The sequence below is a fragment of the Aquila chrysaetos genome, chromosome 5, assembly GCF_900496995.4.
Source record: "Aquila chrysaetos chrysaetos chromosome 5, bAquChr1.4, whole genome shotgun sequence".
NCBI lineage: Eukaryota > Metazoa > Chordata > Aves > Accipitriformes > Accipitridae > Aquila > Aquila chrysaetos.
In genome coordinates, this window is record NC_044008.1 from 7,847,750 (window position 1) to 7,871,974 (window position 24,225).

General features: G+C 45.2%; 1 protein-coding gene across 10 annotated transcripts in view; it reads right to left on the reverse strand.

Moving 5' to 3' along the window:
• FRMD4A (FERM domain containing 4A) overlaps positions 1-24,225 on the reverse strand; it is a 385,243-nt gene that overhangs the window by 79,235 nt on the left and 281,783 nt on the right. For all 10 annotated transcript variants that reach the window (XM_030013270.2, XM_030013272.2, XM_030013269.2 and 7 more), the window contains 3 exons: positions 23,978-24,072; positions 15,921-16,013; positions 1,978-2,062 (listed from right to left, as the gene is read on the reverse strand). In XM_030013270.2, coding sequence (XP_029869130.1) covers positions 1,978-2,062; positions 15,921-16,013; positions 23,978-24,072 — 273 coding nt within the window. The remainder of the gene's footprint in view (positions 1-1,977; positions 2,063-15,920; positions 16,014-23,977; positions 24,073-24,225) is intronic.

Below are 24,225 nucleotides of genomic sequence, written 5' to 3' on the forward strand. Positions count from 1 at the left end.
GGAAGCTCTCAAGGTTTGGGAGCATGCAACATCACCCGCTAGCTGCAGGGATGACGAGCACTGGCTGTGCTTAGACACTGAATCCCCCTTTCTACACCTAGAGGAATCCTCCAGGCATGCTGGCTGGGTGCTCGCCCTGCGTTTTAGCAGAGACTTTGCACCCAACTTTCAAATTCAGCGCCTTTTTTAATAGCACAGCACAGCTTACTGTGGCTGGAAGTCAGATGGGGAAGGACTCGCATGGGAGACTGGGAAACCAGCAGGGCTATTTTTGGATAGAGATGACAGTCAGCTTGAATGTGCAAAGTAATGGTTTCAGGAGAGGTCAGACTAAAATAGACCAACCTAGATCTGCAGGCACATTTCTTCTTTTTTTTTCTCTTCTTCTTATTAAGCTTTCTCCAAAAAAAGAACAACAGTGTAAGCTTTTCCTGGCAATACTTCAAAAAGGAACTTTCCCCAGGAACCAAAATGTGACGCTCACTGAGCTTGCTGCTGGAGAGGGCTGACTAAGCACATCTAATTGCAGCCTTGCCAGAGAGCAAAGCTCTGCACAACTCACCTCAGCAGCCCTGCCTCTTTCCTGGGCACTGGAAAAAAGGCATTTTCTGGCTTCTACCTTGCATTTTAGGAGATGCAAAGTTAGTCGCTGCATTTTAGGCCATGCAGATGTCAGGAAGTGAGGCTTCAGATTCGGTGTAAGCTAGTTGGCTTAGCAGGTCACAAACGTGCTGGGGGTTGTGGGATGGCAGTACAATCACTCCCTGACTACAGCTGTCTTCTCCTACCACTTCCTCCCTGGCAGATGGAGGTGACTCACCGGGAATGGCCTCTGCCAGCACAGAGGGAGGTAGGAGGGATCCTCCCAGGGAATCCCAGCTGCTGAAAAACCTCTCCCAGTCCCACACATCGAGCTGCCCGTCCAGCCTACCTGGCTGAGTCCGCACGCAGCCAGCCTCCACCTCAGCGGGTTCTGGGCCTGCTTGATTTTCTGGACCCTGCCCTTCCACTTGTACAGTTGGTTTGTGGCATTGGAGGGATCAGTTTTGCAGCTCTGCCACGGGCACTCCAGCGGGGAGCGGAGGCCATGCCGGGACGCCCTTATCAATGGCACACAGAGTGCCTTGCAAGGGGCAGCTCTGAGTTAGACTGCTGCTGACAGCAGCCTGGTGTTTTCAATAGCCTACCAGGCAGGGCTATTTCTGGTACAAAAAACACTTCCTCGTGCATGGCTTGTTCCTGTACAAGGTGATCTTCAGTACATACCCACAGACACCCTTACGCTCACTCATGCACATACACCCACATATTCACTCCCCTTGTCCCACAGACTCTCAGTCGCACTGTCACAAACACGAAGGCATACGCATCCTTAACGCACGCTTTCACACTCACGCGCAAACTCTCAGTTACAGCCCCACATGCACACCCCTCACACACTCAGCCCCCCACGCCTGCCCCCACTCTCGCACTCACACAGCCTCACGCACTCTCACACCTCCCTTGCACACTCTCTCACACACGTACAATCTCACAGACTCACGCCCCCCCCCCCCCCCCACGCTGCCGCCGCCCAGCCCAGAAGATGGCGCCCGCGCCGCAGCCCGCGCGGCCACTGCCGCCCTCTTCGGGCGGGAACCCCTAACGACACCCACCCAGCCCAGAGCGGGGCTCAACAGCGGCGTTTTTTTAACACAAACCCAGACATTTCCTTCTAAATACAAGCCAGTTTATAATTTTAGCAGCTGCGGATTCCTTCCTGCTAACCACAAGCGTTACTTCCAGGGGTGTTTTACCTCAGAACCTGTCTCTGACAGGGAAGCTGGCCAGGGTAGAGCCAGAGGAGTGAGGGAGGGTGGGAAGGAGAAGGTTGTATCTCAAAGTCCGTGTGTGACCAATGTAAATTTTGGGCCAGGGGATGCAGACCCAGGGGTCTCAGCCCACCCCGGTGCCACCCAGAGCTCCCTGAGTCCTTACCTTGTAGATGCAGGACTTGGCATTCAAGAAAAACAGCTCAATGGTGGCATTGTCCTTTAGATAGGAGATGCTTTCAATGTAGAACCTGAAAGGGAAAGCAAGAGAGGTGAGACACAAGGGGGAACTAGGTCAAAACATGAAAATGCTCTCATTACATGAAAAGTGTGTTCAACGGAGTCATGATGACTATACTAAAAATGAAGTTTCTTTGCTTATGACAGACTGGGGTGATGAAAGAGTCTTGTGCATGCTCCAAGACATGATCAGTCACCACCACCCCAGCCATGCCAAAGGAACTGGATCATCAAGTGGATGGTTTTGTTGCTAAATAATCTTTTTGTTTTGTTTTTAAACTTCAAATAATCTTTTATTTCTTTTGCTTGTAAACTCCCCTTCATTCTCCATCACAGTTCAGTATTTCTTCTTCACTCCTTTACCTAACCTGCTCATTTCTGTGCTGTTGACCTGTGTCTTGTAAAATGTTCAGACAGAAACCCCCTTCTGGGTTCCTTCCCTGTCCACTTCAGCTCTGCACAAGGCAAATTTTATAAAGGCTTCTTTACATATTTTAGCAGCTAGCATGTAGCGGCTATGGTTGCAGAGTAAGCAACCAGCAATAGTTAAGGACCTTACACAATTTACCAGTACCGTGAGTAGTGATGCTGGGGATGGCTGGGAATGCCAATAATCCAATTTTTTTTTAAGCTGAGATGACTTCTCAGAACTCACTAGAAAGCTGACCAGCCCAAACCCTCAAGTATCAGAAAAACCCACTGCATACCCCAATATTTGCAATTACGTTGAAAGCCCATGATGCATATGAATTAATTCAGTACTCTATGTCCTGCCTGCTTTGAAGGTTTGATCCTTTGACAGTGAACTCCATGAGAGTTTTGCCACTGGCTTGAATCAACTACAGCCCTTAATTCTGCCTTGTGACCTTTTGGGGAAAAAAGCTCAGGATGCTGTCAAAGTTAATGACTGGTTGTTACATATATGTTGTGCGGTCCTGTAGTAACAGAGAAAGCCTGGATAGGTTCAGTGAATGATTAAGGTGAATTCTGCATTTACTTTGTGTTTTGAGTAAGGAAAAAAACCACATCTGTCTGCCCAGCCTGTTCTATAGTGATCTTTAAGTTGCAGTACAGCGGCAGCAATGTTCCTTACATAAATTCCAGTACTATCGTGCGTTGTCAGAGGCAATTAGAATAGGGAAGGTGCCAGGGAAATGCTGTCTGCATCAGGAACTTAAAAAAACGAGATACCTTAGAAATCTGGGTTGAGATGCAGGTCCAGTTACAGAGAAACCTTACTCCCTGACCCTGCTGTCTGGGAGTAGAGCTGAGAGACCTGCTGACGCTCCTGGGGCTTTATACAAGCACTGGAGGGATTGTCCATGTTGAGCTATTTGCAGAATTGAGGGCCTTAAATGCAACCTTCTTAGGGGTAAAGGTCAAAGCTTTGTAGTGCTCCTAAGTGTTTTCTGAAGACTCTTCAAAACAGTTTATTTCCTGACAGATACAACCAACTACTTGCTTACTAGAGCAAGAGAAACATTTTGAGCTCTTCCTGTTCATCTGCTAAAGTGCTCCTGCTATTATCCCTTCTTCTCCCCCTCCAGAAGTGTTCAAATCAGAAATAAAAATAAAACCCAAATACCGCCCCCCCCCCCTTTGAATGTAGGGATCATGAAGCACAAAAATGAAACTTTTTCTTAATTTTTCTTCTGGTTTCCACTGGGTTTCACCTCCTGTCCTTGAAACTGCCTCACTTTTTTTCTTTGGCAAACAAAAATATACTTGGCTTTAGAAATGCAAAAAAAAAAAAAAATGCTGCATTAAAAAAAAAAAAGAACCTTCTTACTAGATCTGCTCTCTGAGTGCAGCTGGCTTTCCATCTGCTGAATTCATGGAGAAAAATGATAATTTTACACATTCTATGATTCTTGAAGAACCTTCTCTGCTTATCACCACCACAAGTGCTCTCCAAGTTGTGACGGTAGGATTAATTCCAGGGTCAGAAGAAAACAGGAACATTTATTCCATTTTTGAATCCCGTTGAAGGTTAGCCAAAATGCTTTTTGTTTCATCGGATCAAATGAGACCATCCTCATCATCACTAGAGGGCAATATTGCATTTCTTAAGACTGCAAGGATCTTTCCCAAGGCTTTCCACATAGACACACAGATAATTTTCTGTACAAAATTGAGTCTCTTAGACCACAGAGCATATACTTCATCTTCACAAAGAAAATCCAATTCTCAAGTGATCTCCAGAACGGAGACTATGCTGGGGAGCTACTGGATCTCACACATGCACCCAGACAAATGCAAAACATGTGCATCAGGAAATTGGTGCTACTTAAAAGAAAACAGATTTGCAGAGAGAACTCTTATGGGTTTTTCTGTGTGGCAAGCTCAGAAAACCCGAACTGCAGCAGACTCCCCTGAGTTCACAGCCAGTGCTGCAACAACAGAAAGGAGAGGGAAAGACGTTTTTTGCACTGATCGTGAATCTTTGTCAGACCTCCTTCTGTTACCACCTTTTCCAAATACGGTGAAGAAAACTGCACTTTACAATGACCAATGTCAGTGACTAAGGAGGCAGGAAGAAGCATCCAGCTGCTAAGGCAATGAACCAAGCAAAAAATCTGGGTTAAATTCCTGACTTGGACACAGGTTTCCTTCATGACCTTCAGAAAATCATTTAGCTGCTTGGGGTTTAGTACTGTGTTTAGAAATTACTCCTCCCTCCTCTGCCCTCCTCTGTCTGTTTTGCCTGTTAAGCTTATAAGCCCTTTCTTATGGCATATTTCAAGATCATCGGTTTTAAGGGGCAACTCTCAGATTTCTGTTGAGGACTCCCCTGAGAGCCGCATTCCTCCATGTGGTGTGAAGCTGATATATCCAGGAAATAATGGATGGGCTGGACAGAGAAACAGGCAGTACAATGTGTCTGACACCTCTGCTCCGCTAACTACATCTCTTGCAATACAGTCAACAAACAGCTTTGCCTCAAGCAACTCCTACAAGAGGTTCCTTGATAGCCAGCAACTGTTGCTATGAGAAATTAGGTGCCTGCAAGAAGGCGGAACACCCCACAAGACTTTGTGAGTGTAAAAACCAAAGAAATATATTTTGAAAAAGTCTAAAAGATCAGCCAATGTTAATCTATTTCTGCATTCCCCATTCCTCCCCACCCCCAGTAACTTATAATTCATCAAGTACATTTTCTAAGCATTGATTAAATAGACCAGTGAATATTATGCTGGGTAATGAACACAAAGTGCCTATCTTGACTGCTCCCTCTCAGCAGCAGGAAAATAACAATGAGTACTGCAGAAGGTATCTCGGAAGACTTCAGAAGCTGCTGCATCTGAAATGTTTAAGGCTTTTTAGCTGCGAGGACATGTCTCGTACTGATCAGATTGCTCTATATTAAGCGTTGGTTAACTGACAACTTGTTCTGAGACAGCTTAAGCCCCCTCATGCCGTGATGAATGGCAATTCCCATCGTAACCAGCCAAGCACAGACATTTATACAGCAGTGCCTGTGAGAAGCAGCTGTGGAACCTCCTGATCCTTGGGTGATGGGAGACTAGCACTACTGAAATTTCTGCCTTACATTACACACATGCCCACCTCCGACTTGCAACAGGGAGAAATGCCTGACTGGACCCTGGACTCACAAGTTTGATTACTGGTTCTTCAGGAGATGGAGAATCCCTGGCTGCTGCTGCTGACCTCATATACGAACCCAGTTGTGTGTGTGCAGATGGGCAAATTTAGCAGTGTTGGGAAGGTGCTTGATCACTAATATTTTGTCATCGCAGTGGGGATAGGAGGCCTCAGGACTATCAGGGAAATGGCCTCCAAAAGCACCTGAGCTGGTGGTGTGCTTGTGTGGACAGTGAGAACTGAAATGAGCAGCTCTCCCAATTTCCACACTCTTTTCCAAAAGAAACTCTCAGATAAAAAATATTTAGCACTGCCTCTGACACACAGCCCTGGGCATATCCTGTCAGCCTGAACTTGGCTGTCTATCACCTAGCAGAGACCAGGCTCTGAGCAGTTGAGTTCCTGACTGTGCAAATATACTGTTGTAGCATTTGAGATCACAAGCCCACGTGTTTATTTCCAAGCAGGACCTGCCAAACAGTAAAATATTTCACTGTGGTCTTCAACACAATGATATTTCAAAGCATGACCACAGCAAATGGATGTCTTGTCTACTTCAGGGGTAGATCTGTCCTGGGGCACTGATATCATCCTACTTCTTGAGAACTTTGACACTGGTGGGAACCAGCTGGTCCGAAAAGCTTTTATCCAACAACAAAACCATTTTTTTCACCAAAAAGAAACACTCCAAAACTCCCATTCTGGTGCCATGATGTTTTCTTCCAAGAAAATTAAAAGAAAATATTGAAAGGGCTTTGGAAGACCTCAAAAAAGTTTCAACACTTGGTTTCACTGAGGAACAGCATCTTCTTGAGGAATGCCCCTACCAGAAAAAACTGTAATTCAAACTGGAGCCCTGACTAGGACAAAGGGTCCCTCTGCCATCTGGAGGGCCCAGACCAGGCAAGGGCATAGCAAAGCACTCTCTTGTTACTGTCCTATCAAGCCTCACTCCTCAGAAGTCTTGTTGCTTTCAGAAGAAGGTGGTGGGCTGGCCACAGGAGGTAGCTGGGTGAGGGGCATGCCAATGCGTGTGGCTCCGGTGTGCTGGTACAGTGCTGTGCGAGAGGGCCAGTCAAAACAGAGGCGAGCAGTGCCAGGCAGTGATGGGGAGGCCAAGGATGGCACTGAGGGTGTTTGCTGCTGATCAAGGTGACCATGACTGATTTTTGGGTGAGTTCCTGCCTTTTCCAAAGGGCAGGAGCTGGGGACTCAATATTGGCAAGGGGGGTACCTTCCCTCTAGCCCTGTGATACCTCTTCCGTGCAGGGAGGCAAAACACCCCTCTTGGGCCTATTAAGAATAGGAAAGGGGAAAAATTCCAGAATAACGATCCCAAGTGGCTCTTCTCTCCCCTGGTGAAAAAATTATTTTTCCCATGAAAAAAGGAAAATAAAGGGTAAAACCAGATTTCATGGAAGAAATCAGAATGAAGCAAAAGGATTTTGGTTTTGATGTGCAGTCACCCTCCCCAGTGTTCCCTCCTGCCGTAGGTGGGAAATGCACTCAGACACAAGAGAATGGATTGAAATGGGCAGAGTTGTCTCCCATGTCCTTCCCAGCTGGCTGACTCCAGGTTAGGATGCAGGACAGAGCTATCGGCAGAGCTTGGTGGCTCTGTCAATGTTCATTATTACAAAGCAATGGGTAAAGGAGAAGACCCCTTTTCTGCCTCATCCATCCTGGGGTCTGGCTTATTATTCTTCACCATGTCATTCAAAACCTCAGAGGATAATTTGAAAAATATGAGGCCATTTGCTAACCAGGAAAAGAAAAATCGTATGCATCGGTATAATGGACTTAAATGCAGATGTCATTATGTCCAGTGTCTCATGCTAAATGAGTATTCTGAGCAGCTCAGGCTACAGAGCTCCTTTTATGTTCCAGCCCTGTTTGCTAATAGTCATGGGTGCGCACTTTTATGTGCTGACACTTAAAGCAGACAATGGTCATGCTAAATAATTGGCCTGTTAAGTAATCAGCCAGGAATGAAAATCAGCTGCACTAAAAAGCTCCATTTACCTCCCCTTCTGCATTCATTTTGATTCTGGTCCCATGTCCTGTGCTCGGTGCTTGTGCCATGCTCAGGCCCCCCTCACCCAGCACCTGGGATTGGTATGCAGGGGACAGGACGCAGCAAGAGAGACCTATGTCAACTTTTACCTCATTGCAAGGAAGCCACAAAACTGGAGGTGAATGCGATTCCAGGAATACAGGGAATTGCAGCTAACAACAACAACAAAAAAGCTGTGGATATCGTTTAACCTGAGCCTGTTCTCTCTCTCTTTCCCCATCAGCTGCACTGTACTATGAAGCTATTTGCACCTTTACCCACCGCCCATCCATTTTCCTCAGTGTCTGTAAGAGGCTGGCCCACTGAGCTCCTGGAAAACCATGTGTTTTGGGGATATTTGGTCATTCCTATGCCTCATCTTCTCCGTGTACAAAATACTAAGGGATCTGCTTTGGAATGTATAGTGACCAGCTCTCTTCCTCTCTTCCAGGCTGTACATCCGGGGAGTCTTTGCAAACCGCCAAGTGCTCCTGCAGCCACATTCCTCCCTGATGTTTGGTTACAGCATCAAGCATCACCTGGAAAGGCACTGACCTCAGTATAGTGAGTCCTCTGTGCTCTCACCAGGTGGGGAACCAGGCCTGACCAAGCCATAAAAGCAGCAAGCCAGCTCAATATATTCTGCAAACTGCTCCACCCCTGAAATGTTCCATGGAGCTTAGCTTGCAAGAGAAGTGCATCTTTGTACAAAAAGGCTGTTGCAGCTCCTCTTGGCTTGGAGTGATGTGGCTATCCGTCCCAAGCATGAGGTGAGAGCAGTGACCAGATCAAAGCAGCACACTGCCTTCCTACCCTCCTCTCCCTCAGTCACCAGGGGAATTTCCCCACAGTCTCCTGAGCACCAGCCCAGCTCTTTCCTGCTCTTTGATCCTTTCCAAGAGTGACGTCTTGGCTATTAGAGGTAACTCGCTGGGTGCACTGTCTTGCATAACACCATCCCTCGGTATTTGTAGAGCATCTTTCATCTGAGGATCTCGAACCATTTTAGGAATAGAAATCCCTCCCGCCATTCCACCATGTTGTTAGCAGCACATGAAGGTATGATTTGGCTGTGAAAGCTGGCATGGGGTTTACTTACTCACTAGCTCTACCCCTTTGTTCAATGCCACAGCGATGGGACCCCTCATAGCGGACCTTTCTGCTTCCTTCACTGATGACAGCAAATCACACCCACTGGTGTAAGGTATAAATGCACAAATTGCAATGAAAATGGAAACAATGTCTGCATGACTTTGACCCAGTCAGAGAATCTGTGTGTAGGCATTGACATAGCTGTTGCTGCTTGATCCAAATTAGGTACAAATCCTACACTGACAGCATCCATCATTTCTGCATAGTACCTATCATGCTGTCTAAATGCTTCCCAAAATTAGACAAGACAATGCTGCCAGCATCAACACATTCAAAACATGGCTCAAAACAACAAATTTTTAGAATGCTGCTTTTTCTTTCCCCTCAGGTGGCTGAATGGGAAGGAAAAACAACTTATCCCCTTCTCTAAACACAGCTCACTTATACAAATATATTCCCAGTTAAGCAGAAAACAGAAATGATGTTATGGGACTCAAGAGCCAGACTGCTATTAAGACGTGTGTGTAATGGATGGCTTAGCTCAGAGCTGTGTGCTAAGTAGCAGAGCCCCATTAGTTCCCTTCCTCAAGCAAAGGTCAGCTTTCGCACAAGTAAATCTTCCGACTGGACAGAAGTTTCTCGTATCTCTAAAGAGACTCTGAGGAGCAAAGCCTCCCCGCAGGCAATTTATTACACCTTCCCCCAGGTGAACAGAGCAGGGGGCCACCCTGAGAAGGCTGCAATAAATTGTCTGCAGGGAGCCTTGTCTTCCAGCAGAAACAAGGTCTGAGCGGCTGTATTTATACACTGTGGCTGGGTGGGAGGAGGGGGTTTGCAGGGCTGCTGACTTTTGAGATCTTCCTGCTTAGCGTACGCATAGCTGATGCACACCAACCAGCAAAACATATGCTGTACGAATAGATCTGGGTTATGGCACAGTTTCGCCAGACTTTATAGACAGAGCAGCTCATGGGAATCCCTGAAAGCAGCTTGGTTGGGCTGGGTTGATTAGGCAGGCTTCATATTCTGATATTTTGCTATTGTTTCTACAGCACCCTGGCAGTACATGGAGCTGTAGAAATATAATGTGAGTGGGATATGGCTCTTTGTCTCCCCTTACATGTAGCATAAATTGCCTGCGAGCTTGGTGTGGGGAATTACCAGCTCAGTACCGGTAGTGAGAGCGGGTGAGGGAGACAGCATAGCTGGAAGGAGCTCAGAGAAGAGATGGCTAGTAATGACGATGAGGATGGAGCACCCCAAGATGCTGAAACATCTCAGGGCAGTTCCCTGAACTGTCCTGGGATGATCAAGCTCCATGGCAAAGTGGGGTCCAGCACTGCCCTCCTTGCAGCTCCCCTTGCAGAGGGGTCTGCAGCGGACAAGGGAAGAGCAGATGAGCAGAGCAATTTGTGTATATATGATTTTTCCCCAGCATCTTCTCCTGGGTGCTAGCAGGTGAGATGAAGCATATCCATGGGTGAGAGCAAACTCTGCCACTTCTCTCCATCTCCCCTGGCTGCAAAATGGATGTATTTGATAATCTCCTTCGGCCTCTCTCCCCAGTTCCTGTAAACCTCTGTCTCACACCATGGGACAGAGAGAGGGCTGCTCCTTCTCCCTCCTCGGAGGGGAGAGACAGAAGCTGGTGATTCCTCATTCCCTCCCTGGAGCAAAGCAGTGGAGTGCCACATACCCCTCTCTGGTGGGGAAAACTGTGGATGGAGAAACAGCCCATTACGTGCGAGACAAATAAATTGCTCTGGTTAATTTAGTGTGGTTCTATTCCGCTCTTCCTGCCGCAGCAGGCTGCTGTCATCACCACCTCCTAATCTAATTTCTTGGAAAGAAGCGAAGCTGAGTGGAAGTGAGTGGCACACACAACCATGGTGTGCTGGGATCGCCACGTGAGTGAGTCAGGGAAGTTGGGAGCAGGATGCCATGAATCTGCACCCCATACGTGTCTTCTGGCTAATGTGGGAGGCAGCAATCCATTTCAGCAACAAGTTCTAAGGTCCATCTAGCCCTACGAACAATCCATATTAGCAACCACTGTCTCCCTTCCAGGGTCAACTGTTTCCAAATGGTCTCCTGCTTCTTTTATTTTTAACATTAGTCCTTTTCTAATGGAATATGGGTTTAAAGACTGGATATAAAGGAGGGCTGAAAAACTAAAATAGCATACGGCCTCATTAGCAGCTGAAATCTGGTCCAATTCCATTCAGGTAGTCAGGCAAAGCCTTGTAGATGGGAAATGCCTCCTCAACCTTGGCTGCACCAGCCCTCTTTGAAATAATATTCTGAATTTATAGCTGCCCTTGATGCACACAGAGGGGATTCATCAGGTGAAAAGAGGTAGCTACAATGTAGATGCCTACCTCTGAGCAGGGGACTGAGGTCAGAGAAGAGACATAGGTATTTTAGACTGCAACTTATTGAATTCCAAAGCAGTCATCTAAAATAAGTCAGATGAATTGTTCCTGAAAAGTGCCTATTTCTTTCCAGTGGTTATATGGGGAAGCTGCGCTAATTAGCCTGACATAGACCCGTCTACCAGGTCAACATCTCAGGTTTGGTATGGTCAGTCCCATCTTGCGCATCTGCCCCACCTGCCTTGGACCTGGACCACCACCGGTGCACACAGAGCTATGTTCCTTCAGGTTAAAGGAAGCAACGATAGGCGTGAGCTTTGTACTCTGTGTTTCGGTGCTGGTCTCTTATTTAAGGCCACTTTGTTCTGTGGTAACTGTGGTAACCTGGCAAAACATCTGGCCTCAATATTGAGAGTCCTGAGCCCCCGTGGCTCCCATGCTGACTTTAGCCTAGCCAGTTTGTATGAACACATGCCAGACGTTGCTGGATACAGGCATTCCTTTGTGGGAATCCTGCCAGGCCATAGATACAGACTCTGCCCCACAGGGTATTTGAGTATTGAGGATTTATTTCACATTTTTTTCCATGCCTTTCTGAAAGAAAAGCCTTTCCACGTGAGAGATGTTCTGATTTAGCGTGACGACTTCTGCAGTGAGTTGTCACTGTTTAGCTAGTGGAGCTACCCTGAGAACACATATACTCATTCCTGGGAAAAGATCCACCAGTGAAATGAATTCTATTTGCTGAGCTTGTTCATATAAATTAACAGCATGACAAACATCCAGAAGATAAAGAGATCAGACCCATGCTGGTGGTTCCCTGGCTAAGGATTGCTAATCCCACAAGGCCATTGTTTGAAGATGAGAATTCACTGCAAAGCCTGGCCAACTTGGCTTTCCATGAACAAACAGGGTGTCTATGCCCTGGTCTTCTCTAACCTCAAAGATTTACACAAAGGGAGTAACTTTGCCTTCCTTCTGCCTGTGTGAGTCAGAGCAAAATGCTTCTTTCCCTGCCAAAAATATAACAACCTTTACCTGAACCCCTGCTAGCTCTGTTTTCCTCTGACCTCCTTGCTGCCTGGGTCTCCACACTTTACATAGGTTCCTGCCCTTTACCATGCAGCTCATGTTGTGAGGTACAGTTTTGCTGTCCTCTTCTGGTCTCAAAACACCACTGTAAAATCAACTAGTCAAGCAATCCCTCCTTCCTTCATCTCCATCCTTTGCTTCTCCTGGACTTTAGCTGTGACTCTCATCTGACTTGGTTTACCTGCACTGTAAACCCTCTGAGGCAGGGAATGAGTTTCACCAACAACTAAGGTGACCAGGGTTTTAAAAAGCCAACCAGGGAAGCTAATTCTAAGATGAGAACTAGCATCACTCCCATCCTGTTGCCAGACACCCCACCTTCCCTGCAAGACACATGGCACTCCCTCTTGCTTTCATGTATGGCTTTAAAGCTATATAAATGGGTATTAGCAGAGTCTCATAAAATAATATTGCACAAGAATAGCCATGGGGCAGTTCACAGCTGCCCAAGCAGTTCTGATTGCTTCCTAGATTCCTATGTTGTTCTCAGTGGCACTAGATGACAGTCTGAAGACAGAGAGGCTTCAGTTAGCTGTGCAAATGTACAACAGCAGACACTATTTCTTCAGAACTAATGCTAAGAACATCCTTATAAAATCCTCCTTCTTTGATAGAGTGCTGTCAAATTTTTGGTCTTTGATTACGGAAGAGAGTAAAGACACTGGACATCAATGTTCAACAATGTCAAACCCCGAGGAAATGTGTGTCAAAAGATGAAGCTTCAACAGTGCTGCAGAGATTTAAATAAGGGAGGAGAATTTCACGCTGCAAAGCTTGTGAAACTTCCTATTTTCAGCATGGTTTTTCCAAGAAGCCTTTGCTTAAAAAGGCATGCTTTCTTTAAATGTACTTTTAGAGCAATCTGAAAACTACGGCATCTTTGGTGGGCATGCTGCCCATCGACATTGCTGCAGGCATGTTAAGAATAAAAACAATTTGATGGTCACATAAAAGGTGAAAATGGTTCTTCTGTAGGTTTTCCTCTTCACAAACTACCATTTACTGTTCTTGCCTGAAGCTTCATGTCTTCAGTAGTTACCCAGTGTGGTTGAATTGTACATTTACTTTGACTAGAGGGAAAAACCCACATGATTACTAAATCCTGATACAGTAAACAGATTTCTCTGTAATGAACATCTGGCACATCCAGTTACTTGTATTACTATCTCCCCAATTAGGACCCCCAGGACCAACCTTATCTTTCTCAGCTGCAATGCTTGGGAGAGGTAATGCAAGAAAGGTATATGCAAATACGGGCAAGCCTTTACCAATGATATAGTAGGTGTCATGGGCACCCAGTCCCTTAAAAATTAAGACATTTGTGATTAGGTATGGTACAGCATTAATTATCTCTGCTTTCTACCTCATGGCAGCAGGGGAGAGGGAGCATTCTGTTTATGGTATGGATATGGATGGCTCTGCAAGCTGTTGTGCACGCCCAGTTTATCAAAATAAGACCCCATCTATAGGTGGGTCTCTTCACAACCGTTCCTTCAACCCTTGCTTTAGTTCCCAAGCCAAAACTGAAACTGCTGGGTAACAGACACATGGGGCCTTTCCAACTTCAGCCAGCTGGCTGGAGTCAATTTCTTCTCCAGTTGCCTTCTGCTCAGATCAGATTTGGGGATGGACATGGGAACTCTTTACATGCTGGGAAACCTTTTCAACTTCTTGCCAGCATCTGACATCCACAGGGGAAATAAACAGAAAAGACATGGTAAGCTAATGCCCATTCCTAACTCCTGAGGCATCTGGCCTTCCACTCCAATTCAAATTGTAACTCAGTGTGACAATCCACTCATTACTACCACAAAAAGAGAGTATAAGCCCATACTTAGTCTGGTTTTCACACACTCACTTTTCAGACACTGAATGCTGACTTTTCCCCTGTGGATTTCCCCTATGGATTGTGATTCCAGAACAGGAGAGGTCACTCATTTAGTAACTGTTGTATGGATCCATAGTCCTAAGATGTCTCTTGGCTAAGATCCTGCTAGAATAACTTGTCTCCACTGTGCTGCCAGCTTTCATAAAACAATACAGATGGCAATATTTATGCTCATTGAGTGGTCTTTGAAATGAATATGAGAATGGCTAAGTAGCACTGACTTTCACACATTTAGCAGTTCCACTCCTAAATCTGCACTTAGCTCTTGTTCAGTCAGAGCTTTTCCTGCTTTCCATGGGGTCTCTGTCCTAGCATGGACTCTTCAATTTGGCCCCTAGGCAAGATGCTTGATAATAGAGCTGCTGTGTTTTTAATGAGTTAGGGTTTGATGTTTTCTTTTCTTTTCTTTTTTTTTTTTTTTTAAATTTGCCTAGAAGTCTAACACTTTTGCAGAAGAGCACCAACAGTTTTGTGTAGTTCTAAGCACAGGTGGATTTGGATTGTATACACTGAAAATGTTCAGCTCTGGATCTACCCTTATGGTTTGAAGCACCCAAAAGGTAGACTAAGCTCTTCTCTTGGGAGACAGCAGGCCAATTCTGGAGTCATGAGGCTTTGTGCAGCCTCGATTTGTCCATCCAAGATATATCCACCACTGAATATAGGGACATAATAGAGCAAAGAGTCTCTTCTCTTGAAAAGCCTCCCTTGTAATTAAAGTTAAATGAATGACAATCACTTGGCGGGGGAAAAAAGCTTCACTCGGGAAGAACCTCAAAAGTAGGTCTTCATTTTTTGTGGGTACTATGGAATGAATGAGAGTGATGTCAGATGTAATATAACACTGGAGTGGAAAGGCTAACAGAAAGACACAGTAACACTGCACTGGCTAGTTCTAGACATGAGCTATCCTTTAAAAGTTAGTTAAAACCCTCAACTTAATTTTGTACATATGCCATCCCAAACCCCAGCCTTTCTCTGGGTGTTTTAAAGCTGCAAGAGCAAATTTGTCTTCTCAGAAAATATCTCCCTTGGAGGCAAAGACACTGTGTACCCAAGAGCACCGGCAGCTTCTAGTGGCTTCCAAACACTGACAGTTCCTTACAAAATACCCAGATGAAGAGAAATTCTCCTAAACTGCCATAATCTTCATTAAAACCTTTCTAATCTGGTCCAGTCCAGTCTATGAATATGTTCTATGCCCATGCAGAAGCCAACTGATGGCCATAAAATGCCATCATTTGCTATTTGCAGGTAATTCATTATACCATTATGTGGTTGAGTCCAGAAGGCAAATATGACACAGCTATACTGGGATTAATTTGGTCCCTGACATAACGCACACCCTGGGCACAATCCAGAGGAAATGGATGGCTCGCCGGCAAGGAAGCAAGTGTTTTCCCTCCAGGTGGCTGGCTCAGGTTGGTTATCCTGGCAGAAAGAGGTCTTTGTTCTGCAGCCTTACCCAGCTTGGACTTCCCAGGAGTTCAAAACCCACAAATAAAAATGTAAAGACATAATGTCTGATCTTGCCCTCACACAAGGTTTCTCTGTGGGCAGCTATGGGTGTTAGCGTGGCTACTACTTATTTACACTTGTGTGAGAAGAGTTTTCAAAGCCAATGAGCTCAAAGAAACCTCTGTAAAAGTATTTGTTTGTCCATAGGTGTTCCTACAGTGCACGAAACTGACAGCCTCATTTCCTGGCCTCTAGGGAACAGGTTGTCTGTAGCTGTATCCCATGGGAAGGGCTTGCCATCATGCACTTACCTGACGCAAAAATACAAAACAACCGGTCCTGACTTTTTGGGGAAGTCATGTTCCAGCACCCGGCGGTCCAGCTGAAGCCAGTTCAAGTGTCCCCTGTCAAGAGAAGAAACAGTTTTGAGCCCGGCACCAAAGAGGTTTCTCACTACTCATGGCAATGAGTTCTGAGGTGTTACAAAAGATGAACTGAAGCACATGCTATTTGCCCTCGGCTATTGCATGATATTTGAAAACCACACAATAAATGTTTGAGGAGTGGAGGCGATATCATTCTGGCAACATTTCAGTCTGGGAATCGAACTGCTAAAGTTCAATCTGTCAGGGTGAAAGCTGGCAGCACTGAGCAGGCAGGACAGCCCAAAATCTTATGAGCTTCACCTTTTTATTACAACCCCCTGGAGCAATCGTATCATTAAAAGTCTGTCAAGATTTTCATTAGAAATCCTTATTGTTAAGAGTTTCCACAACACCTGCAATATTTCACTCAAGGCTAAATCTGACTCTACAGCCTCAGACAGTTTATTTACCACCCACGTGCCTGCAATAGCCTCTCTAGGTTTGCCCAGCCTTCGTTTTTCCTCCTTCAGAGAGCTCCTGAAAAACAGCTGCTCCATGAAGCGTTCCAGCTCCAATTACCACATGCTGCTTTTATTTTGCCTAGACGGTACCTGTCGCTATTATTTTCTCCTATAATTTATCCATTCGTGCCTTGCTGCTGGAAGCTTTCCTGGGCAGAAGCTCTGTTCTTTGTCACGTTCCCCACATTGTAGAGTGCTGTGTGTGCGTGAGAGGTATTTTATAAATATCATTATTTGTATTACAGGGACATCTCACTCCCCAGCTGAGATAAAGGTCCCATTAAATTAGGCACTGTGGAAATACATAGGGTAAAATTCAGGCCCCACTGAAGCCAGCGGGAATTTTGCCGTTGCCTTCAGTGATGCTGGGGCTGCATCCTGTGAGCGTGTTGCTATTGATTTCAGTCAGACCAGATTTCACCCAGAAGGAGAGGCAGCCCTTGCCTTCAGTACTCTGCTGTCTAGACAAGCAAGGGGAGAGAGAACTGAAAAGATTTTGGGGACAACCTTGCAGCAAATAAAGCAGGAAATGGAACTCAGATGCCCTGAGCTCTATTCCAGTGCTTATTCGCCAGCTCATGCTAATCCTCAAGAATAATTCTTCCTTCCATGGGGAAAAAAAAAAAAAAAAGCCTTGGTTTAAAAAAAAGGGATAAATTAACTTTTAAGGTTGCCACAAGTCTTAGCAATGTACCTCATCAGCAAACATACTCAGCTTTCACAAGGGTCTGTCCGTTACTCCTTAGCAATGTGTGTGGTTTGGGCAACTGAGAAGCCCTTTTGGAAAGTAAGCAACAACATCTATTTAGCAATTTAACCAGATTTGCAGCTCCCTTGCTCCATCTTTTCTAGAAAAATAAATAAAGGGGAAAGTGGCAGTTTTAGGAGGCTTTGAATCACCTGGGTTCAATTTGAATTTCTGTACAGCTGCCTTGGCTTACATAGATGCAGAAGAGGACGGGCAGCTCAGGAACCTTCAAGCCCAGGCAGGTCTGGGCTGCCCTGGAGACCAGCTGGGACATCGTGTGTGCTCACCTCAGTGCAGCATGCTGCTTTGCACTAAGAGATTCAAAATTACTTGTGAGCTCCACTCATCACTCCAGTGGGTTCAGGATCAGACATTTATAAAGAAGCTATCTCACCTCAAATTTTGCCATATAGAAGTCAGGCATTCAGTTTAAGCAGCCTTTGCATCTGTTTTGCAAGAGTACCAAGTCTCAACTAGGTACAAGTGATACATGTGGAGTTGGGGACTTTTCAAACTCATCCCGGACATCTTTTGGTGTACAAAAAGGATCAAACCCTTTTTTATCCCCTGCTCTAGACACCTGTATGTTTCTCTCCAAGATATTTTAACTTTTAGCCATTTTTTTCTCTAGATAAAGTTTTTAAATAAGTTTTTTCTCGTTTTTTTTCTCTATGTAAAGGGCAGCCTGAGCTGTGTATTAGAGGCACAGACTTACTAGCAGCATGGCTACTGGAAAGGGGTGACATAATGCAGATTTTCAAGCCCAACTAGTCATTTCATATGTCTCTCTTTCAGTACGTGGTCTGAGGGCAACTCTGCCCAGCCTGGGACAGTGCTGTGCAGTGATACTGCCTGGGATCAGGGGTGAGGATGGCCATAATAATGAGGCCGGGTGTATGGGCTAACTGGTCTTGTTCTCAGCAGGCTGCGTAGCTGGGCACGCAGTATGATGGGCTCTCCTTCTGTCATTTCTGCTGCTGGGATGCAGTCGCCCAGTGCTAGTGCAGGATCCCTGCATTGTGCCCTGTTGTTCAGCACAGATATGTACTTTCACAAGGCTTGGTTTCTAGAAGACAGATGCTCCAGGCTGTCAGAAAATAAGCCCTACTGTAAGTTTCTCAGCCTGGGCACCCAAAAATCAGAGGCGTTCACATTTCCTGCTGCATCCCCTTTCTTGAAATCTCTCCTTTTTCCTTTTTTTTTTTTTTGTCCTGAAGTGCTGTTATGTTTCTTTTAACAGGACCCAGAAAGGCTGAAATTAACAGTATGCATGGGGATTGAAACTAGACATGCTCACCCATTCCTAGCCAAAGTACAAAATGAGCATTTAACCACGTAGGCCAAAGTACAAAACACTGTCAGAGCAAGGAAAAGCCACACTAAGCTTGACATCCTATCCTGAACCTGTCCAGCTGCATTTGTATCACCAAAGTAGCAACCACCAGCAGCTGATGGCATTACACACCGGTTCCCACCGAGACCGATTTGTTGACAATGAACTTACTGTCTAACTCTATGTTTATGCAACAGAAATGTCTGGGTTTGCCTAACATGTACAACGAAGGGTTGAGAAGCCATGGTGCACAGAACAATAATTCACTTCAAGGTATTTCTTATTTTGAAAAGACTTGCTCTTTTAACTGCATTTTGGCTTGAGAAACTGTTCGATATGATCAGTATGAAAAGAATATATGCATATACATATGCATACCAGGTTACACATTTACATTGCACAAGTACACGGTTGTGCGTACTGAATAACACATTTAATTGCCACTGAGTTTTTGGGTTGAAGAGTTTCGTTACTCTCATCTGCAGGGAGCTTAAATCCAAAGCTCCTTCAGAGGAGGAAGGTCACTTAAATCACTGCCAGGAGCTAACTGCTCACTGTACTCAATTAACCACTTACAATCTTTCATCACTGAGGGCTTCTGCACTGCAGATTGTCACCTAACTCCTTGTTTTCAAGCGTGCATGTGTGGCATGTAGAGAACAGCAGCAGTGAACAGTCACTGGCATCCGCCTGTGAATGTGGTCTATCAGGGAGCCAAACTCCAATGCCGTTTTACACCACAAAGTGCTTTGCTCTGGAAGCTGTCTTCCTGTCTTCAGCAGAACTATTCATGGAGCACAATCCCATGTAAGACAGAGAAAAGTATGGACATATAACCCTAGGCATGTAGTAATCCTGACAGTTTTCATGGACCAATTTAGGCAGCTTGCACTGGGATCCCATTCATACATGCTTATGTCTAGCTGGATTTCCTTCAGGGTTCAATTTAGAGACACAAAGTAGCTTTTGTTTCATTATCACCACTGATTTGTTCATTTGAGTATTTGTATCAGTGTATTCACAAAAAATGGTGCAAACAGTTTTGGGTGACCTGTAGGGAAGTTGAATATCGGAAGCCAGATCATTTTTCTCTGTTGGTTGTACTCATGTTGGCAGTTAAACTGGTGTGTCAATAACAAACACATAATTGCTTTTAGGAAAAGAAACTGTGTCCATTTAGGTCACAGACCAAGTATAGATTTTGGTGCCCAGGGTTCATATTGTGGATTGCATGCAGTAGTTCTGTGTTCTTTTATCAGGGCTTTCAGGAAAGAGTGGTACATCAATGAATACTTTGCCTCCAGGTGGTTCTGTTTATACAGTTTTACTGGTTAGTGTCCAGTTTTCTGAAAAGTGGATCCACATTGATTTGTGTTATAAAGGTATTCAGACCAATAAACCTACTTAAGCCCCTTCAGTGTCAAACTCATGTTGAATTGAATGGACATTGACAAAGACCAATTCGCATAATAGAAACCATATAAACTATTTTACATTTCCATCAATCACGACAGAAACAAAAAACCCCTTAAGCTCACAGATTTTCTTGTTTAAGGTCTTAACCCTTCAACAGAAATACTTTTGAAGGGTCTCAAGGAGCTATATGAGTTTAACTGCACAGATTTTGCAAAACAGTGGACTTGGTGACAAAGGAACTGGTCTAACGCCAGAACAGGACATTATTCTGAGAGCTGCACTCTCCATTGGACTGGCTGTTCAACCAGGACATGGGACACCTGGCCCCTCATTTTGGCTCTGCCACATGGCTGCAGGGTGGGAATAGGCTTCCCCCCACTTCGCAGAGATGAGAGAGTATTCCAGGGAAGAGTAGTACCCTGCTCTTCCCTTGCCATCCCCTTGGCCATAGGATCCTGGGCTGAGCAAGGGCACTCTCTGTCATTACCTTATCACATTAGTACAGTCTCTAGCACAAACGTAACACAAATAATGTGGGCTTCAATGCCTTGCAGTTTTTATCCTATATATTAGCTAGCTGAAGAAGCTGCTCTGCAGGTTCTCCTCTGGCGAGGGAGCAAAAGGGTTTGGATCAGCTTTTGGTTGGACCCACGGAGAGGGGGAGCTGTGGGATGCAAAAGTTGGTAGTTCTCCATGGAGCAGGTGACTCACGTCTAAGGACAAGTAAAGGATGTGGAAAACCTGCCCGTGGCCCAGATGGGGCATCTGCAATGAACAGAAGGGTAATCCTGACCACTTGCTCTCAGTGAATGCTGGAAGAGCTGATGCCAAGGGAAAGGGCGGTTAGCGGAGATTCATAATCAGCTGAACTAAAAAAAAAAAAGCCCTTTCCCCATTCCTTTCACTCTGAATCAACTAGCATATAGCTATTCTGGCTTCATGTGAAGCTTGGCCCCACGTGCTGTACAGGGACACCCTTTTGACCTGTGCTCTCCCACAGTTAATGGCTCACACCATAAAGCGTTCCTATGATCATTAAAATAGGAGGCGTTATTCTCTCCACCATAATAGTCTGACAATCTAATTTTAGTCATGCTGAATGCAGTAATGACCCTATATTATCACAAGAAACTATTAAGTTGCCAACGCAAAGGTTGTTCCTATTGATTTTCTTCTTAGGTTGTCATGATAGAGCACAACTAATGAATGGAAATCCCCAGTCCAAACCATTTCTAAATAAATTACTCTCACAGAGCTTTTACTCTTAAATAGAAGAATTGATTTAATACTTTAGTGGCTTTTCTTCTTTCTAAACTTGCAATTTAGCCGACCCCAGACTACATTTATGAACCAGGCTTGTTCTGTTTTAGCTGGTTATGAGTTCCCTTCAAGTAAGGCACATGGAAACTCAGCAAAGAGTGAAGTGAAGGAAATCCCTGAGGGCCTGCGTCACAGAATTAAAGGGTTTATTTTTGTGTGCCTGGTCTGTATCAGCTATAGGGCTGTGTCAGGTGCTCTGCAAACACACATTAAGAGACTGGTTTTCCTACTTTTTGAAGAAAGGATTTTTTTAAAACTTCCATTTCACATTGCAGGTTAAGATCTGTGGTACAGACAGCCCAGCTTATCTTCTGAAAGCGACACGGGACATCTATTTGCAAGACCCAGCCCAACCCCCCAGGTATATTTTTTTGGCTGTATTCAGTCAAATAAAACAATTGCTGTTTGTGCCAACTCTATGAAAAGCTTTTTACAACTGAAGAGGAAATATTTTTGTCAAGGTTATTTTCACAGCACTGAAGAAGCCTCAGTGCAAAGGTCAGACTCACTATGGGACAGCAGAAGAGCTGCAGACCAAGCTTCATATCAGCTAGGACTTACTGGCATGTTTCTGGGTTGCGTTTACTAGATTTAATGAGGGTGTCCACAAATTTTTCATCTGGGCTGGCTGAGCATCTCCTAAAATGCACCTTGCTCCATCTTGACTACGGGTCAAGAGAGTGACCAAGTGAGTGGGTGCCATCACCTCACCCTTTGAAATCCCATCTAGACAGTGCACATCCATCTGCATCTGCTGCACATCTTTGAGCACTGCCTCGACAGCCTCTGTCAGCTTCTCATGCTTCCTCCCATCACTAACCCAGATCTTTGCTCATGCTGCTCTGTGTTAAACCTGGAAGCCCCAGGGGAGGCTGGGCTCTCTCTAATTGCTGACACCTCCTCATTAGCTTCCCTTGCACTCCCAGGGGAGCCCTGTGCCCACTCAGCTGAGCTGAGAGCTGGGACTTGCTCAGCTGCTATCTGGTTGCAATCTGACATGTGTTTCTTGTTTTTAACCTGTGCTGCTAGGGAATATTTTCATCTCTTAGTCTGCTTTGGCTTCCCTGCATGGCTTTCCTGCACCCCTCAGGCAGCACCCAGAGTAACTTGCTCTCTCCAATAGGAAATAACACCTTGGTGAGGAGCAATATCCTCCTCCTGCTTTATAAATTGCCAGTGCCTCCTGCTGTTCCTCCTCTGAGGACCAGTATCATTAATTTCTGTTGGGTTGGAGATCTCCTACAGGGCTGAGCTGCTCATCTCAGTGAGATGGGATGGATTCTGGGATCTCCTCTGATTCGGGTGCTGCTTCTGTAGGTGTCTGATGCTGAGCATTCCTCCATCCTGGGAGTTGTGTCCTGAGATGGCCTCAGGCTGCCCAAGGCAGGCACTTGCCAAAGGAACTGGCTCTAGAGGGGCGATCGCTGCTGAGATGAATGTGGATAAGTTTGTGCAATTATCCAGCAGCCTCTGATTACCTGATCCCAAATAATTATTCCAGCAGATAATTTACATTTCCCTGCCATTTGAGCAGGAGAGTGGAGCTGGCTTATGACAGCAATACTGCTGACTCAGCTGTTCTGGGAACACAGCATTGGCTTGAAAATCTTGGTTTTTTTAAAACAATATAGGTACGGGAAGCCTATTCCTGATTAATATATAACCCCCCCCCCCGCCTCTCGCAAACCAAGGTGGAGTATGGTGGGTGCACATACAAGACATAGTCCATATGCTGAGGACTGTCTAACTACAGAGAGAAAACAGGCAGCTGGAAAAAAGTACCAGGGACTGTGCAGTAGGACTGAGAGGTCACAGACTAGGACTAATCACAGCATTTGGCAGACCTTTAATGTTTCTCCAGTGCTAATTTTATACTTGCCTTTTAAACAGAGGGTAGAAATGGCCTGTCTTGAGACAAAAGCTCAAATTTTGTGGTAATATTAGGACTCTAGGAGCTGGGGTTCAAGGAGAACAACCAACATTGCCTGAGGTAACTGCAGTGTCAGGGTCCCATCCTTTGGTTTAGCTCAGCCATAAGGCTGTTGTGTGATTCCTGGAAAGGTCAAATCCTTTCCACAATGGAAATTTTATATTTAAAAATGCTTTTCGTTCATGTTAAATTCAGCAATTCCTTCCTTTCCCACACTTTCTTCTTTCCCTTTTTTAAGAAACTCTAATATGGGATCTAAAACATCAGAAATAATAGAATAATTTTGTGAGGTTGGTTTTTTTTTTCTTTTGAAATAATTTAGCATTACTTTTAAGCCTGCATGAGTGAATAAATGGATTAACACTTTAATTGAACAGTTCCGCCAATCTGGTAATAATTTTGAACTAGCGAGTGGATCTTAAGTCCATGAGAGCTTAAGCTAACCTTTTACCAATGCCAAATGACACCAACTCTTTGAACACGGGATTAGGAAGGGATTGTTACTGCCTCTATACACCTCTGGCCATACTTAATTTCCCATGAGGGGCCTCCAGCCCCCTGAAGAAGAGGCAGTACAAGACAGACTCTGATGTGAGGTCCATGCCACCCTAGACCTCGGTCTAGGACCTTGGGGTACACAGGTCTTCTACGCTGGTCATTTTGCTTAGGACAAAACCGCCAAGGTTTCCTGTGATCTAAGAGTTGCCTCTTAGGTCTTTGATTTCTTGCACTTACGTTTCATCTGTGAATGCAATTCCAAAGTACTCCTTCTCCTTCAGGTTGAAATGAGATGCCACCAAGTCAAGCAACTCCTTGGCCAAAAGCTTTGGCTGCAAAACAAGAATGAAAGAAAGTGATTAATGAGAACTTGGATAGAACTCCACTGTGCTTCTGGAGGGAAACGCTATCCTTGAAGGTACCCCACTGCTGTTGCTTTTATGTTCCCTCTGGTGTTTGAGCTAAATCTGCAAGCAACCTTAGCT